This window comes from Fukomys damarensis, unplaced genomic scaffold (assembly GCF_012274545.1).
Source record: "Fukomys damarensis isolate Sample0158 unplaced genomic scaffold, DMR_v1.0_HiC HiC_scaffold_38, whole genome shotgun sequence".
Classification (NCBI taxonomy): domain Eukaryota; kingdom Metazoa; phylum Chordata; class Mammalia; order Rodentia; family Bathyergidae; genus Fukomys; species Fukomys damarensis.
In genome coordinates this window covers 53,948,434-53,964,065 of record NW_022900950.1, presented here as the reverse complement: position 1 = coordinate 53,964,065, position 15,632 = coordinate 53,948,434, and the positions used below count along the sequence as shown (strand labels likewise).

At 35.3% G+C, this 15,632-nt stretch overlaps 1 protein-coding gene across 6 annotated transcripts in view; it reads left to right on the top strand.

Annotated features, from left to right (window-relative positions):
• Positions 1–15,632, top strand: part of Dgkh (diacylglycerol kinase eta) — a 97,619-nt gene that overhangs the window by 31,465 nt on the left and 50,522 nt on the right. For all 6 annotated transcript variants that reach the window (XR_004515688.1, XM_033759922.1, XM_033759921.1 and 3 more), the window contains 6 exons: positions 3,932–4,038; positions 4,706–4,831; positions 8,775–8,877; positions 10,414–10,573; positions 12,792–12,900; positions 13,024–13,163. Coding sequence is in view for 5 of the 6 variants with exons in the window: in XM_033759922.1 (XP_033615813.1) it covers positions 3,932–4,038; positions 4,706–4,831; positions 8,775–8,877; positions 10,414–10,573; positions 12,792–12,900; positions 13,024–13,163 (745 nt within the window). In the remaining variant the exon portion in view is untranslated. The remainder of the gene's footprint in view (positions 1–3,931; positions 4,039–4,705; positions 4,832–8,774; positions 8,878–10,413; positions 10,574–12,791; positions 12,901–13,023; positions 13,164–15,632) is intronic.

The following is a 15,632-nucleotide window of genomic DNA, read 5'->3' as shown; positions in this document are numbered from 1 at the left end:
CTCAGTGATGAGGTGTGGAAGTGTTGTGTATTGCTTTTTAAACTATTTGTAATATCAATGCTAGCTTTTTTCTCTAGTACAAAATATCTTAAGCAATTTTGAATATAACTAATGAAAAATAATAGTCACAGTTTTACTTGATTTGAAATGATAAAACCTGTGCTAACCATAGGTTCATCTGTTTCTGGTGATACAGCACGGTGATGAAGAACAGAAAGGAGCAGACCTCTGTGGGGAAACCCTGTTCCATTGCTACCATTACAAGTGGTTACCAGGAGAAGGCGTTAAACACGCTTAGTCTCCTTTCCTTATCTGTGAGATGGGGATAATAGTCCTTTATACTTTATAGAATCACTATACAAATTAACTGAGAAAATACATCCAGTAAAATTACTTTTCTATCAAATAAATTGTCAAAGTTTATAACTGTGCTCTGTAAGAATTTTACCAAATACAGTATGTAAGTTGAGATTGCATCATAGACCTGATGCACAAAAATTCATAAAAGTGAAAAGTCAGAAAAGCCATTAAACATTTATTTTTTTAGTTTAAAGAATGATCATAAACAAAGACATATTTGGCCTTTCTGACTAGTAATCCCAAAGGGTTCATGTGATGGAGTAATCCTTCCAGGTTTGTAAAATTACTTAAAAAAAAAAAAAAAAAAGATCACCAAATCTAAGACACTCCATCATAGCCTTCTGATGTGAGATTGACACTGTTAAATACGTTTAATTATGTAATAATTGGGTCAGTAATAAAGTGAATATTTAAGCATTTTAATAAATAAAAACCACTTCAATTGGCAATAATAAGAAATTGAAGTCTTTATATAAATTTGTTATAGAGTTCTGTAAGTAATGTACTCTTCCTGTCTTTTTTAAAAAAGTCTGTCTTTAGATTTAAAATTTTCTTTAGAAGATTATGTTAGTATTCATTTTCTCTGCTACTGGTAATAAAATTTTAAATCTCTGATATCTTGCATGTTTGTATGTTTAGAACTATAGCATAAGTTTTCTTAAAATCCCAAAGTTTTTGTAAGTGCAAAAAAGTTGCCTTTTTAATGAGAGCATGGTTATTCTGGATATTTTTATCATAATTAAAATTAAACTTTTAAAGCTCTCCCTCAAGTATGAATAAACTGCTTGCATGATGAAGCTGAAAGCATAGGGTACAAGAGGCTTTAAAATTTATAATGAGAGGTCTGGGGATGTAGTCCAGAATTAACAGTGCTTGCCTAACATGGGTGAGGCCCTGGGTTCACTCTCAACATCATGAAAAAAAATTTGTAATAGTGGTGGAAATACAGTAAACATTTATTCAGTAGTGACAACTAGTAACTTTATATCAGAGTGAAATCCAGTGAAGCCATCCATCACTAAATTTATTTGCCTTTTCTATTCTTGTTTTTCGCAATAGAATGAGACTATGTTTATTAGTCTTCTAGATTTTTATTGAGTAATAACTAAATTTTTAAGTCTTACATATATAAAATCTGAACAGAAATATGATGGTTTTCATAATTCCTAAATTGCTTGTGAATGTTAATTATAATTTTAGGGCATAACTCTCCTTCGTGGTTATTTAAACAGTAACTTCACAAAAAATTTAAATGACAATTTTCTCTTAAATCAGCAACACCAAATATGTCAACCTGGCACTTAAGAATTTTTATCTGTAGTTTATCACAAAGATTCAGTGTGGTAAAGACTAAATATCACAATAAAAATAAGAATTTTGTCATATATCACATTTTTAAGCTTTGTGGTTTTAAATTCTGGCTTCACGACTCAGGGAAAAGTGCATTATTTTAGAATAACTTGTTAGGGTAATTTAATTATCACTCAACAAAATTAAGGTGCCCATTAATCATTTCCATTTCTTAGTGACCATAATAAACAGTCTGGCTTGTTTTATTATTATCATTATGTGTTATAACAGGTACTTTGTAATTCACAAGGCTTATTGCGTGAAGAACTTTATTATTATAAAAGTGTGGTTTTATTTTTGATGAGCTGTTTGATTTTTAATACCAATCTTTTTAAAAAGCCACGAAAGGGCCGAGGTGCCACTCAGAGGTAGAGTGGTTGCCTAGTGTGAGGCCCTGGCTTCAATCCTGAGCACCAGTTGGGGAAGGTGGCGTGAAATTATACCCTGTTACACTTTTATGTCTTTCTCTTCCCTATTTATAAAACAAACAAACAAACAAACACAGATATTGACTATTAGTAACTAATACAAGACACTGGGAACCTTGTAAATTTTAGGACACCACTTTTGAGAAATACCCTAATAGATGAAAAGGCCTAGAGATGCTAACCAACCAGAGTTTAAGATAGTTCACTTGAATTGGAAGAAAAGGAAGCAGGTACTAATAATTTTTTTTTTTTGAGACAGGGTCTCACTATGTAGTTGAGACTGACCTGGAACTCACTATGTAGCCCTGGCTGATCTTGAACTCACAGCAGTCCTCCTGCCTCAGCCTCCTGAGTGCTGGGATTACAGGCGTGAGCCACCACATCTGGCTAATAAAAATTTTCTTAAGCTAAACTTACTTCTGACAGTGTTTTGTCTTCACACTTGTTATCAGCAACAAAATTCAATTAAAATATTTTCTATATGAAGTCTATATTTGAGTCACATAGTTATAACAAAAAGAATATCATTGCCAGGAAAAAATTTTCAAAGTATACAAAAGAGGAGCTAAATGAAGTATTTTAAATGTTTATAAACAATGCTTTTTAAGGACAGACCAGCTCAGTTAAGTAGCCATTTGTAAATGGTCTTGTGGCGTTTTGAACATTTGATTTACAGACATCTAAGTTATTTTATATGAAGCTTTGAGTTTCATAAACATCAAATTAGGATACTTAAAAATGAATAGTATATAAATCATCCTTCAATATTAATGATTGTTAGAATTTTTTTAAATCGTATGAAGAAAAGCCATCTCACATTTAAATTTAGTAACAGCTACCTTATTAAGTTCCATTGAAGTAATCTCTACTTTTAGTTGTTTACCTAAAAAGTCAAGAGCTGATATATCTTGAGTATCCACTAATTCTTGGACAATTTGTGTCTTTAGACAAATGAATGTATTTAGTAGCACTTAACTTCTGGTTTTCAAAAGCATGATTAATTTTCAATTAACCTATGGTTTCCTTGTTTTCCCATTTATGTGCTGCTCCTTTCCTACTTCTTTCCTCTTGTTTCTCTTTTCATAAACTCCTTTATATACTATAACTACAAAGAATTAGTGAAGGCTGAAGTGGCGACATTATTTCTTCCTTCCCTCCTTCCTTCCACATTTACGATACAATCCTCTCAATGCAATACTTTTGAAAGACAGTGCCATCTTTGTGGTCCCCATCAACCCCTTTCCCATGATGCCTGGTCGTTTTCTTGCACTTCAAAACTTCTCTGAATTAACCCTTATCATACTGATATTTACAAACTTACTAATACAAATATACATACAGTATGATGCAGTTATTAGAAATGTACAGCTTGGTGAATTTTCTCAGATTAAACACATTTATGTAATCAACACCCCGATTAAGAAATAGGATGCTTCCCGCACACTGGTTACTGTATTCTATTTGTGTGTGTGTGTGTGTGTGTGTGTGTGTGTGTGTGTGTGTGTAGGTGCATGTTTCTCTCTTCTCCTCAAGAACTAATTCTTTTGTATTTTATTTCTGTTCTTCTAAGTCACAATCTTTAACTTCTAAGTACTTCATAAACACAAGGCCATATTAATTTTTACAAATACCATTAACCATCATTGGAGATTAATTTAAACTTTTTTAAATACTTGTTTTCCTTCGTCCTTTCTTGTCTTTTAAAATTTCATGCTGTGATTTCCTTCAATATTTGGTGTAAAACAACTTGTTTACTTTAAAATGGTGGCTTATTTTACCTTATTGTTTTTTAGTGTGTAAATTCAAGGCTCACAAAAGATGTGCTGTGCGGGCAACAAATAACTGCAAGTGGACAACCCTGGCCTCCATCGGGAAGGACATCATGGAGGATGAAGATGGAGTAAGCTGCTTTCTGTTTCATACCTCATCCCTCAACCTCCTCTCTGCTTTTCCTCTCTTTGGAAAAACAGTGATAGACAGATAAGTGAGAACGGAAAATACTGATAGTTAAGCAGGAGTGTTTATTTTAGGATTAAATAGAAGATATTAGTCCATTCTGCATTTTTTTAAAAAAATTCTTTGCTTCATAGCTTTCCTCGGTTCTTGTATGTTAAAGGAAATTTGTCACGAGCAGGGCTTAGGAGTGACCGCCGGGCTGGCCTGGTGTTGTAGACTGTTTGCTGAACTCTGTGATATTTAAGGCTCAGTGGAGATGTTCACGCTTTAGACTTTGGGGTTTCCTCTCAACCATACCCCTAACATTCAAAGAGTTGCCTTCATTGTATGTTGCCTCCTGGTCTCTGGTAGCCCCTTGGTGACCATACTTTTCTCCTCAGCTGGACGTCTATCTGAATCCCAAAGGGAAGGGCTTTTGTCTTACTTAACCTTATATTCCAGCAGAGTCAGGCATAATAGATGCTCAGTAAATGTGGGAATAAATGAGTGAATGCCATGCTGATGCACACTATTGAGTCCATAGAGTAAGCAACCATTCCGTATCTTCCCTAGGGTAAGAATGGTGTCCTCCACAGTCTTCACTTTGGCTGCCCTTTCTTCGTGCCCCACAGGTGGCGATGCCTCACCAATGGCTGGAGGGCAACTTGCCTGTGAGCGCCAAGTGTGCTGTCTGTGACAAAACGTGTGGCAGTGTTCTTCGTCTGCAAGATTGGAAATGCCTTTGGTGTAAAACAATGGTGAGGGTTTAGAATTGTTATATTTCTCAAGATCTCCTTCTCATGGTTTTATTGTTCTCCATTTTGCTTTCCCTGTGCAGTGGTTTGCTATCGTCAGGCCTATTTAACCACCTAGTATACACAGAGAGCTCTTTTCTGGTATGCCATCAGATTTTAGTTGGCATTAAAAATATAATTTTGCTGTAGCCCCATATGTCTGGTAAGCTATGCACTGATGTGATTTAAATTATATATGTTTATGTTATACAAATAAACGTTTGAAACCATCTTTGCCAGTGCAAGAAGGAAGTGAAAAGCACATACAACATAATGTGAGTCAGCAGCAAGGAATGGTCCCGTGTAAGCTGCTTTAGAAGGCAGGGCTTCTGGACTGCATGAGGACAGTCAGAGGAAGGAGGCTGTGCAGGTGGTGTCAAGGCGCTAAATGACCTCAGGACAAGGATGATGTTCCCATCCGTGCTCTTCTTGTTTTTGTCACTGAGCTGTGCTATCCTACAGTGACACTGCCTTAAGCTGAGGCAGACTCATTTAACAGCTTCAGTCATGAATAGTCTTAAAGTTACTGGTTCAGCTTTGGAAATCAGCCTCATATTTACCAATGTGGAAAAGCCAGTGTTTTGGGTGAGTATGGTGTAGATCAGCAGGCCCAAGAGATGTAAGTATTATGTATTGATTTCCTAATCAGTGAGATAGATGGACTGCTTAGGCCCCAGAGGAAAATAAGCCCTACAGCTTTTCTGTAAGGCTTCAAAAATTGTCTCTGATTCCTTTTAGTTTTTAAATATGATTCTATTTGTGCTCATCATTTTGTTATTCATCAGTTGCCTCTTTTATTTGCCACTGTAATGTTGATTTTTATTTCTTTTATTTCACTTAATATATAGACTATAATTGGTGTCTATTTTTGGACTCAATATATTAAAGGCCTGTCTTATGCCATTCTTATTTTAAAAGACTGCTACCCATAAAGATGATTTTAAGTCATCCTACTATTTCTTTGTTCAGGGATAAGCACTGATAGCATTGCCTACTATTTTTATTAGCAGTGCATTTATTTATTTATTTACTTACTTACTCCTAGAGCTCTGGCTGTTTATTTCCACTTTCTTTGAAATAAAACATACCTTGTGTGAGATGAATTATTTAGAAAGGCTTTATATAAATTGTCTTTGCCTGCAATGTGTATGTTTACTTTTGTCTAGCCAGTAGTTTTTAAATACTTTTAACTTGAACAATAGGAGTTGTCAGGTTTTATACTTATTCATTCTGTTCACCTCTAACTTTGAGAAGCTTTGCACACAGAATGTCACTGTTGTTACAGTCATTGCACAGGGGGACTCTGAAATGTCTTCTCTCTCCTTTCTCCTGGCAGATTCAGATCTCACTTAGTCGTGACATCATCCCTGCTTCACCCTGGTTAGACACGCTGTATCCTGTTCCCATCCACTTCGTAACACTTCTCCTTAATTCCCACTTCCTATACCCTGTCATTAGCTGTTTACCTACTCTTATGCTCTGCCATAGAGAAAGATGGACTTGTGTTATTTGGAGGGCAGTGATTCACCTTGAGGTGTTAATAAAGTAAATGTTAGTGGTAAGTGAAGTGAAGTAAATCAGACACGTGAGCTTAAGTATTGCATGGTTTCTCTTATTGAGAAACTCGATATATAATAAGGTGCAAAATAAGAGACACATAGAAAGAAAAAAGTTATTGTAATCCAGCATGACTGAGATATCTAAAACTGTACCTTGATTTACTGTAATTGTCTTATGTGTTTTATGTGTTTTTTGGCCTGTTAGACTTGCTTTTAATCTGTTTATCATAATTAACTTGATAAACACATAAAATAAATGAATCTGTTGCTGGCAGAAAAATAAAATGGGTGGAGAGGAAGGGGAAAACAAGAATTGAGTTGTGTTATGTACATGTACCAATTCCCCACAATGAATGTAATCATAATGTATTGCAAACATGTACTAATAAAAATTTAAAAAATTTTTAAATGTATAAAAATTAAGAGTGTTTAGCCAGGGATGATGGCAAGTACCTTTAAACCTCTATACTTTGTAGCCTGAGGCAAGATCGCAAGTTGAGTTAACCTGAACAATTTAGGGAGACCCTGTTTCAAAGTAAACAATAAAAAGGCTAGGGGGATACTTCAAAAGTAAAGCACCCCTGATTTGTACCCCAGTACTACAAAAAAAAAAAACAGGTTTCTAAAAGACAGGCTGTGCAGTGCTTAAAACAGTGAAAAGCTAAACCAAAAAATTAAAAAACCCAACCCCAAAGGCCATAGCTTCACAACTGTAATGATTCAACGAGTAATTTTTAATATAGTGAAGATACAGTGTATCTTCTGCTTTTTTCACTTCCCATTATTGCAAATATTTTTCTGTTTTGCTCCAAGATTCTCAAACATTTTAAAATTCCTTTTAAAACTATCCATGCATTATAGTTTTTCTAAAATGCATTTGTGTCATTATTATAAATCATAATAGGAAAGTGATCAAAACCAAGTCATCAGTAGAATAAAAATCACTATTAAATTTCATTTATCCTCCCAAACGTTTTAATAAATATAAGTTTAGCTGGGAGTGGTGGCGCTCGCCTGTAATCCCAGCCCTCTGGAGGCTGAGGCAGGAGGATCGCTGAGTTCGAGACCAGCCTGGGCTACATAGTGAGTTCCAGATCAGTCTCAACTACATAGTGAGACCCTGTCTTAAAAAGCCAAAAAATAAAAATAGAAAAAGAAGTTTAATTAATATGCCAGTTTTCTTAAAGAACTAATGAAATAGCCTAGTGTGGTAGAGCTCGCCTGTAATCCCAGTCCTCAGGAGGCTAAAGCAGGAGGATCACTGTGAGTTCAAGACCAGCCTGGGCTACATAGTGAATTCCAGGTCAGTCTCAACTACACAGTGAGACCCTGTCTCAAAAAAAACAAACAAAAAAAACTAATGAAATAAAGATATATAAAATAAATGGTTCAGGAAACATCTGTATTTGCTGGTTAGAACACTTAAAAAACTTTCTAGGTAAGTACACAAAGAATTCTAAATAACCTGGCTTCTACTTGGCAAGTTAGCCCTGCTTTGCCCTACACTATATCTTGAGAGACCTTGGAAGTTTTGTTTCTACAGAGTTAGCATGTTTACTGTAGTCTTTAGTGTGTATCTCTCCTTTTCCATACAGAGCAGCAGTCTAGCTGAGAAAATAGCCATTGATAGGCTTATAGATAATACTATAAACAGCTGTGAAATTTGTGCATGAAAGATATAGGACCACTGCAGAAAGAGCACCGGCACATTACAGATTTTAGTTGTTTTTAATTTCAATGAGAATTTTTCCTTTTTTTTTTTTTTTTTTTTTTGTAGTACTGGGGATCGAACTTAGAACCTTGTGCTTGTGAGGCAGGTTGTGTAACCACTGAGCTAAATCCTCAGCCCTTTATGAGAATTTTTTACGGCAGATGCCATCAGTTTGTTTCATGGACATGATGTTTACATACTGGTTAGCGTGTCTCCTTTCTCCCCCATTTCAGTTTTTTTCCTTTCGTCTTCCTCACTCCCTCTCTCCTCTCTCTTTTCCTCTTTTTCTTTGCACCTCCTCTCTTCTAATCTTTTCTCCTTGCCTTCACTAGGCGTTCATGCATTTCCATACACACACACACACACACACACACACACACACACACACACACACACACATGTCTTGTTTGAGACAGCCACACAAACAAGCTGCACAAACCCAAATCAAATTCCCATCCCTAATACACTTAGTCTGTTCCTTAGAAGTATAAATATTGTGCTAAAGTAATTTATGGATTACTGAACATTTTGTGATGCCCTTGATCCTAAATGGTTATTTAGTGCAGTAGATGTAATTTATAACATAGCAAAAAATTGGTCTGTTTTTATGATTCTTGAAGACTTATTTGTTTATCAGGTACACACTGCCTGCAAAGATTTATACCACCCCGTATGTCCACTTGGCCAATGTAAAGTATCTATTATACCTCCAATTGCACTGAACAGCACTGACTCTGACGGTATGTAACAGTAGTGTAAGTATGTGCATTTCTGATATATTTGATGCTGATACGTACATTTATTTTCCTAGAATAAATATAACTGTAATAGGTTTTTCTGATCAGTTTTTATATAATGATTATACTTAAATTGTTGAATAGTACATTTAATTTCTAAAAGAATATTTAGGTGGAATTTGTAACACAGCTATTCACATACTGGTGAAATTACCATGTAGATTTTACATTTCGGTAAGCAAAGAAAGATCATTATTCTATACTAAAATACAGTCTAAAAAGAGTAATTTTTTTCTCACTATAATTGAACAGCATGACTGTTATTAAAATTTGTTTCTTGTCATTTATATTCCTATAAATGCATTCACTTTTTCCAGTCTTTCAACTTATTAGTTTGTAAATGCTGAGGAAACTTTCACAGCACTGGTTTGAGGGGTTGCATACTATTAGTTATAACTTCCTTCTAGGCAAGCCACATTAAAAAGTGCTTTTACCATTTACCATTATTTATGTCTTGTGTTGATATCATGCTTTATGCTTTTCAAACTTTTTATATAAATTTTACCAGTAGACATGTTAGATGGAAATATATAAATCTTAAAAGATGTGATTTTTTTTTTTTAAAATCTATGCTATTGGCCAGGGATTTGGCTCAGTGGTGCTGCCTACCTTGCAAGCACAAGGTCCAGAGTTTGATCCCCTGTACAAAAAAAAAAATCTATGCTATGGATAGCTCCATCCATAGTCTCCAATAAAACAAGATTGTTTTGTTTGTTATAAATTTTAAATATTTTCTCACGCTTCAGCAAAGAGCAGTTAAAATATTTTAAAATACTAATTATAAACATGGATTTTTTTGACAAATGTGAATTCATAGACTGTGATTAGTGTTTTTGTTTATTTGTTTTGTTTTGGTACCAGGGATTGAACTCAGGACCTTGCACTTGAGAGGCAGGTGGTGGAACCACTGAGCTAAATTCCCAGCCCTGTGAAATTAGTTTTTATAATTAAGTATTGTTAACAGGTAGTTTCCCCAAAGTGATTTATGTACTTTTGCTAGCTTTGTTATGATTTCTTTTTATAGAGTAATAAATAAGATTCTTTATTGTGAGTGCATAAGTGTGTGTGTGTGTGTGTGTGTGTGTGTGTGTGTGTGTGTTAATAGGGGTTGAACCCAGGGCCTTTGTATTGAGATATATCCCAAACCCTTTTTAAAAAAATTTTGTAGACAGGGTCTGACAAAGTTACTAAGTTGCCCAGGCTGAACTCAAACTTTTAGTCCTCCTGCTTCAGCCTCCAAGAGTGCTAGGTTTACGGGAGTGTGCCCCCATACTTAGAGTATATTTTTAAAAGATAAGCTGTATTCTTAGTATGTAAATGGTAAGCCTGTCTTCAGTTAGAGGACTAAAGTATAAGTGGGTGTTCCAACAGTAAAGAAGGTTCTTTATGAATTTATCTTTTTTTTCTGAATTGTGTGTTAGTAATTTAAGAGAGGAGCTGCATGTGCTGATCATGTACTTTCTTTCTTTTTTTTTGCAGGTTTCTGTAGAGCAACATTTTCATTCTGTGTTAGTCCTCTATTGGTTTTTGTCAATTCTAAGAGTGGAGATAATCAGGGAGTAAAGTTCCTTCGTCGTTTTAAACAGCTGCTAAATCCTGCCCAGGTGTTTGATTTAATGAATGGAGGTCCTCATTTAGGGTAATTCTTTATTGATAAATCTTATTACTAAAAAATATAGCAAATGTCTGACTTCTCAGCTCTTGAAACTTGTAGATTCTTCTAGACATTGCTATATCCATCTTCAACTACTTCCCTTGTTTAAGGCTCTGATTAAAAGTTAGTTTGTTTGTTTGTTTGTTTTGAGACAGGCTCCATAGCCTGGGCTGGCCTAGAACTCACTTCATAGCCCAGGCTAGCCTTGAATATGTGGTGATCTTCGTGCCTTAGCTTCTCAAGTACTAGGATTACAGGCACGTACCACCACACCCAGCTTCTGATTATAAGTTTTAACACAATCTTTTCAGCAGTTATTCAGCTTCTTCATATGAAATCCAAATTTTTTACTTTAATTTCCAAATTCCAAAATTTGTTTAGAAAATGATTTAGAACATATCTTCCATTTAATAATTTGTTTAGCTCCAAAAACAATCATATTACATAAATACAAAATTATTTGCATAGAAAACTGATACTGATTTTTATGTAATGCACATAATCAGTGCCTTAACTAAGAAAAGGTACTATCATGGATCTCAAGGATAGTTCTTCAGGATTTCAGACTCAATTCACATAAATTCCAAAAAAATGCTTTTGTTGAGTGTTCTTTTCATCTTTCTATGATGTCATATAATTTAAAATCTGAAGAGGTTTAGATCAATGAGGGGCAATGTGCCTTGAGACACAATTCATATGTTTTTAGGCTATATATATGACTTTTTAAGAGGTGATACTTGTCTTCTGATACAGGGGCCTTTAGTCGCTGTATGATTTGCTTGTGCCCCTCCCCCCGTGGGTTCTAATGACCTTAAAAGAATGCACACAGAGTGTAAATGAAGAATTTAGATACCAGTGCCTAGAAAGCATTGTGTGGTTTATAATTTGACACTTTCTTCTGTCTTCTGTTTCAATCTCTCTTTTTTTTTTGCCTCTTGTCCCATTTGTCCTCTTAGGGTCTTTTTTCCTCATTCATTTTCCTCCTCGTACTGATTGTCAGGCCATCTGGTCACATAAATGGTAGTTGTATGCATTTATATCCAGCCTTTTTGGCAGCCACTTATGTACCCCTTCCTTTCCTGTTGGCATTCTATCATTTCTTCTGGAGCCGCTCTTTTTCTTTGTCCCCTCTGTTCTTAGGTAATTTTGTCCCCCTTTCTAACACATTAGTTTTATAATCCTTTGTAATTCCATTATCTTTTTTTTTACTTTTGAATTATATTGCTGCTGGAGAGTAAACCGAGGGCCTCGTGCATGTAAACAGGTGTTTTACCACTAAATTATGCCTACAGCTCCCTCTCATAATCATGATACTTATTTTTTTCCATTAATCTTCTAAGCTTCCAAGAGTCTGTCTTGGTGAAATTTCTTCAGGTGGTTCCTACTTTTCAGATTTTTCACAATCCCTGAGGTTTACATTAACACATTGAGGAGATGGAATGTGTCAAAGTTGTGATGAAGGAAGCTAGAAGTAAAAGGACTGGCCTGAAACCAGGAGGGAAGGAGAACTAGGGTAGTTGACAGTACTAAGGGCCATCTGCTGGCAAGCTTTGGAAATCTCTTTAGGAACTGACTTGATGCAACCCAGTAGCATCCCATCCAAAATTCTCTTCCCTAGTGGGAAGGGTAGGGGAAAGGCAATAAGGGGAAAAAATATATGAGAAAAATGAAAAAATGGAAATAAAGTTTTTGTAAATAGGGAAGGGAGGAGGGCTAAAGGGAGGGCAGGGGTAAGGGGAAAAAATGAGAACCAAGACCTGTCATGTAAAGGTACAAGATCCCAATGATGAATATAACTGTACTGTATACCTAAAATGTACCAATAAACTCAATGAGGGAAAAAAATTCTCTTCCCTTAGTTTTTAATTCTTAAGAAAATAGCATTCTTGTAATGGATAGAGAGAAATCACTACTTTTACCATCTCATATTACTTTATCTTTAGTTCTGCTTCCATTTTATTTGTCCTTACTTCTCAATCTACTTTCCTTCTGATTTTCTCTCTGTTTTTGCTTATAATTTGCTTTCTTCTGATTCAAAAGTTTTCTTGTTAAAAATTGCAGTTGAATTAGTTTTTGTAGTTTAATACATAAATAAAAGTTCTTATATTTAACCTGGAAATAAAAATGCCAATGAAATCATAATGACAAAGAATTAAGGAACGTGATTTTTATTTTACTAACATAAAATACATTTTACTTTCAGTTTAAGATTATTTCAGAAGTTTGACAATTTCCGGATTCTTGTCTGTGGAGGTGATGGAAGTGTAGGTTGGGTATTGTCAGAAATTGATAAGCTCAATCTGAATAAACAGGTAAATGCTAATTTTTTTCTTGCTAGTTTACATGAATGCATACTACTTGCCAAAGAGATGCAGAAATGTAACAGTTAAAATTCGCAACATGTCTGAAAGTCTTTGCTTTGCACTCTCTTGTAGTGTCAGCTGGGAGTGTTGCCCTTGGGCACAGGGAACGACCTTGCTCGAGTTCTTGGTTGGGGAGGTTCATATGATGATGACACCCAGCTTCCTCAGATACTAGAGAAGCTGGAACGAGCCAGTACTAAAATGTTGGACAGGTAAGACAATCCTAAAACTGGACTGAAAATGACACACTGAAATCTTTTTAATAATTGAAATTGTTCTCAACTGTAAACCCCACTAAAGGCAGACACTTCTGGTTATCATCTGGTCTAGTCCACTGTTTGATCACTGAGATCAAGATCACACTTAACACGAGTCGATACTCAATAAAGATGTTTTTTGAGTAATGAATAAAAATCTCCAAAAACTACTCCAAGGAACCCATTATTTTATAGGCTGAAGACTAATTGCTTTTAATCTCTCTTCAGGTAGGAAAGCTAAAATAGTTAATTTTGTAGGGAGGCTTTCATGAGTATAAAAAGTAAAGCTCTATTATCTTGTTGTTTCAGAAGACCTAAGAAAGACATAAACTTTAGAGCTTTTCTTCATTTTGCATATTAAGAATTGACTCAATAAGGAATTGAATATTTAAAAAAACAAGGAATCTTGTTCCCTGTACAGGGAAGTTATTAGGAAGACAGCTGTGAATGAAGTTTCACTGTGTTTACGTGTCCTTAATCACGTCATAGCCACTTCCTGAATGGCCCATGCATAAAACAGAAATCACAATGAGCACAGCCTCAGTGTTGTGGAGGAGCTGTTTGCAGGAGGTGAAGGGAAGAGCGGGACTCAGTAAGCAGTAATTACCCCACCCCTGTGAGTAGAAGACAAATGTCAAAATATCATAGTAGACTTGAGCTAGCATGAATCCAAACAATTTTGATAGGATTAGCCATCGGAACTCTTCCCGAAAATAATAAAATCGCATCAGGGAGCTGCCAATCTAAAATGCAATTATTCTAAGACAAGCTATAACCTAATTAATTTCAACCTTGTCTGTCATATGGTAATGCAGTGCTTGATTCCTTTGCTGACAGATACTTAAAAAGAGCTGGAGAGTAAAACATTTCATAAAGATTTATAATCTAAGGTAGAGCTGGATTCTGGTTTGTTTTTTTGTTTTTTTTTTAAACGAAAACTCTGAAATGATGCATGAGTTAACCAGGTTTACTTTGGTGATATTTCATGATGTATAGGTATACCAAAGTGTAAGGTTGTACACTGTAAACATAGACAGTCTTTGTCAGTTACACCTTAATCACATTGAGGAAAAAAACAAGATTGGAAATAAGTAAATAAAACCACCATTATATAGAAAAGCCCCTAGAGGTGATTTCTTGGATAGTTGTCCAAATCTTTGTTTACCAAAAAGCACCAAATATTTTAAATGCTGCCTTACTGATTTATTACCCCTCCTGCTGCATCCCAGGATATATTTCTAGGTATTTCTTCTACTCTGGCTGTGTGCTTTTCCCTTGCCTGATACAGAAATTAACTTCTCAGAAAGAGCAACCCCATGGTGAAATTTCTTGATACCAGCAGACCTGTAAAAAATACAAGAAAAAAATATCAACATGGATTCATAAGCCTAGGACTGGTATTAGAAATACAAGAATATTTGATTTCTGTGTTTTCTTTACTAATTTACTATTTATAAAAAAATAAATAAAATAAAAGGACTCCAGGCATGGTGGTACATGCCTGTAACAGAGCTACTCAGTAAACTTGAGTCAGAAGATTGAAAGTTTCAGACCAGCCTGGGAAACATAGTGAGATCTTGCCTCGACATAAAAAATAAAAAGGCCTGGGGATGTACCTGACTAGTAAAGCACTGCTTAGTTCAGTCCCTAGTACTGCAGAACACAAAACTGATGACCCCCAAACCACAAGTGAAAATAAAAGTCAAAAAAGAACCACTGTCTAACAGTCTACATCTTTTATATATAAATGTATTTGATCTTCAAAACAATACTGTGGAATGACTTAGAAAAGCAATTTCACTGCCTTACAAAGATGTAAATGGAAGCTTCTGAAGGCAGTAGGAGTAAAAACAACTGATATTTTTTGCCAGTACTTCTAGTTGTTTTATTTAATCATTGCTACACTCAGAGAGAGAGAGAGAGAGAGAGAGAGAGAGAGAGCACCAATGCTGTCATCTTCATTTTCCTGGTAAAAAGGCTCAAGAGAGATTTTTACATGATGAGAGCTGTACAGCTACTAAGTACTAGAACTGGTGCTCTAAACTGGAATCCAGACTTCAGATCCTAAGGTCTTTCCTTAAGAGTGCACTCTCTCCCACCTCAAAGCATGTATGTACCATCAAAATTCTAATCTTCTGGTTTCTACTTCTGTGTGCCTGGTACTAATACACACTTCTGCCTAAATCTTTCCTTGCTTCCTGCTATTTTCTCCTGTTTCTTCAGCTCCAACAATTTCCTTCCAAGGAGAGAGGTACAGCATAGAAGGCATAGACACCGGATGGATTTCTTTCCCTTTTCTTGAACTGACTTTTGTCCAGAGAATTGTTTCCACTCACATTTTCTCTGTTTGGATCTTTGCAAATTCACTTATTTTGTTTACTTATATTAGCTCTGTTTTCTCTGCTAGAATATGTGCTTCATTTA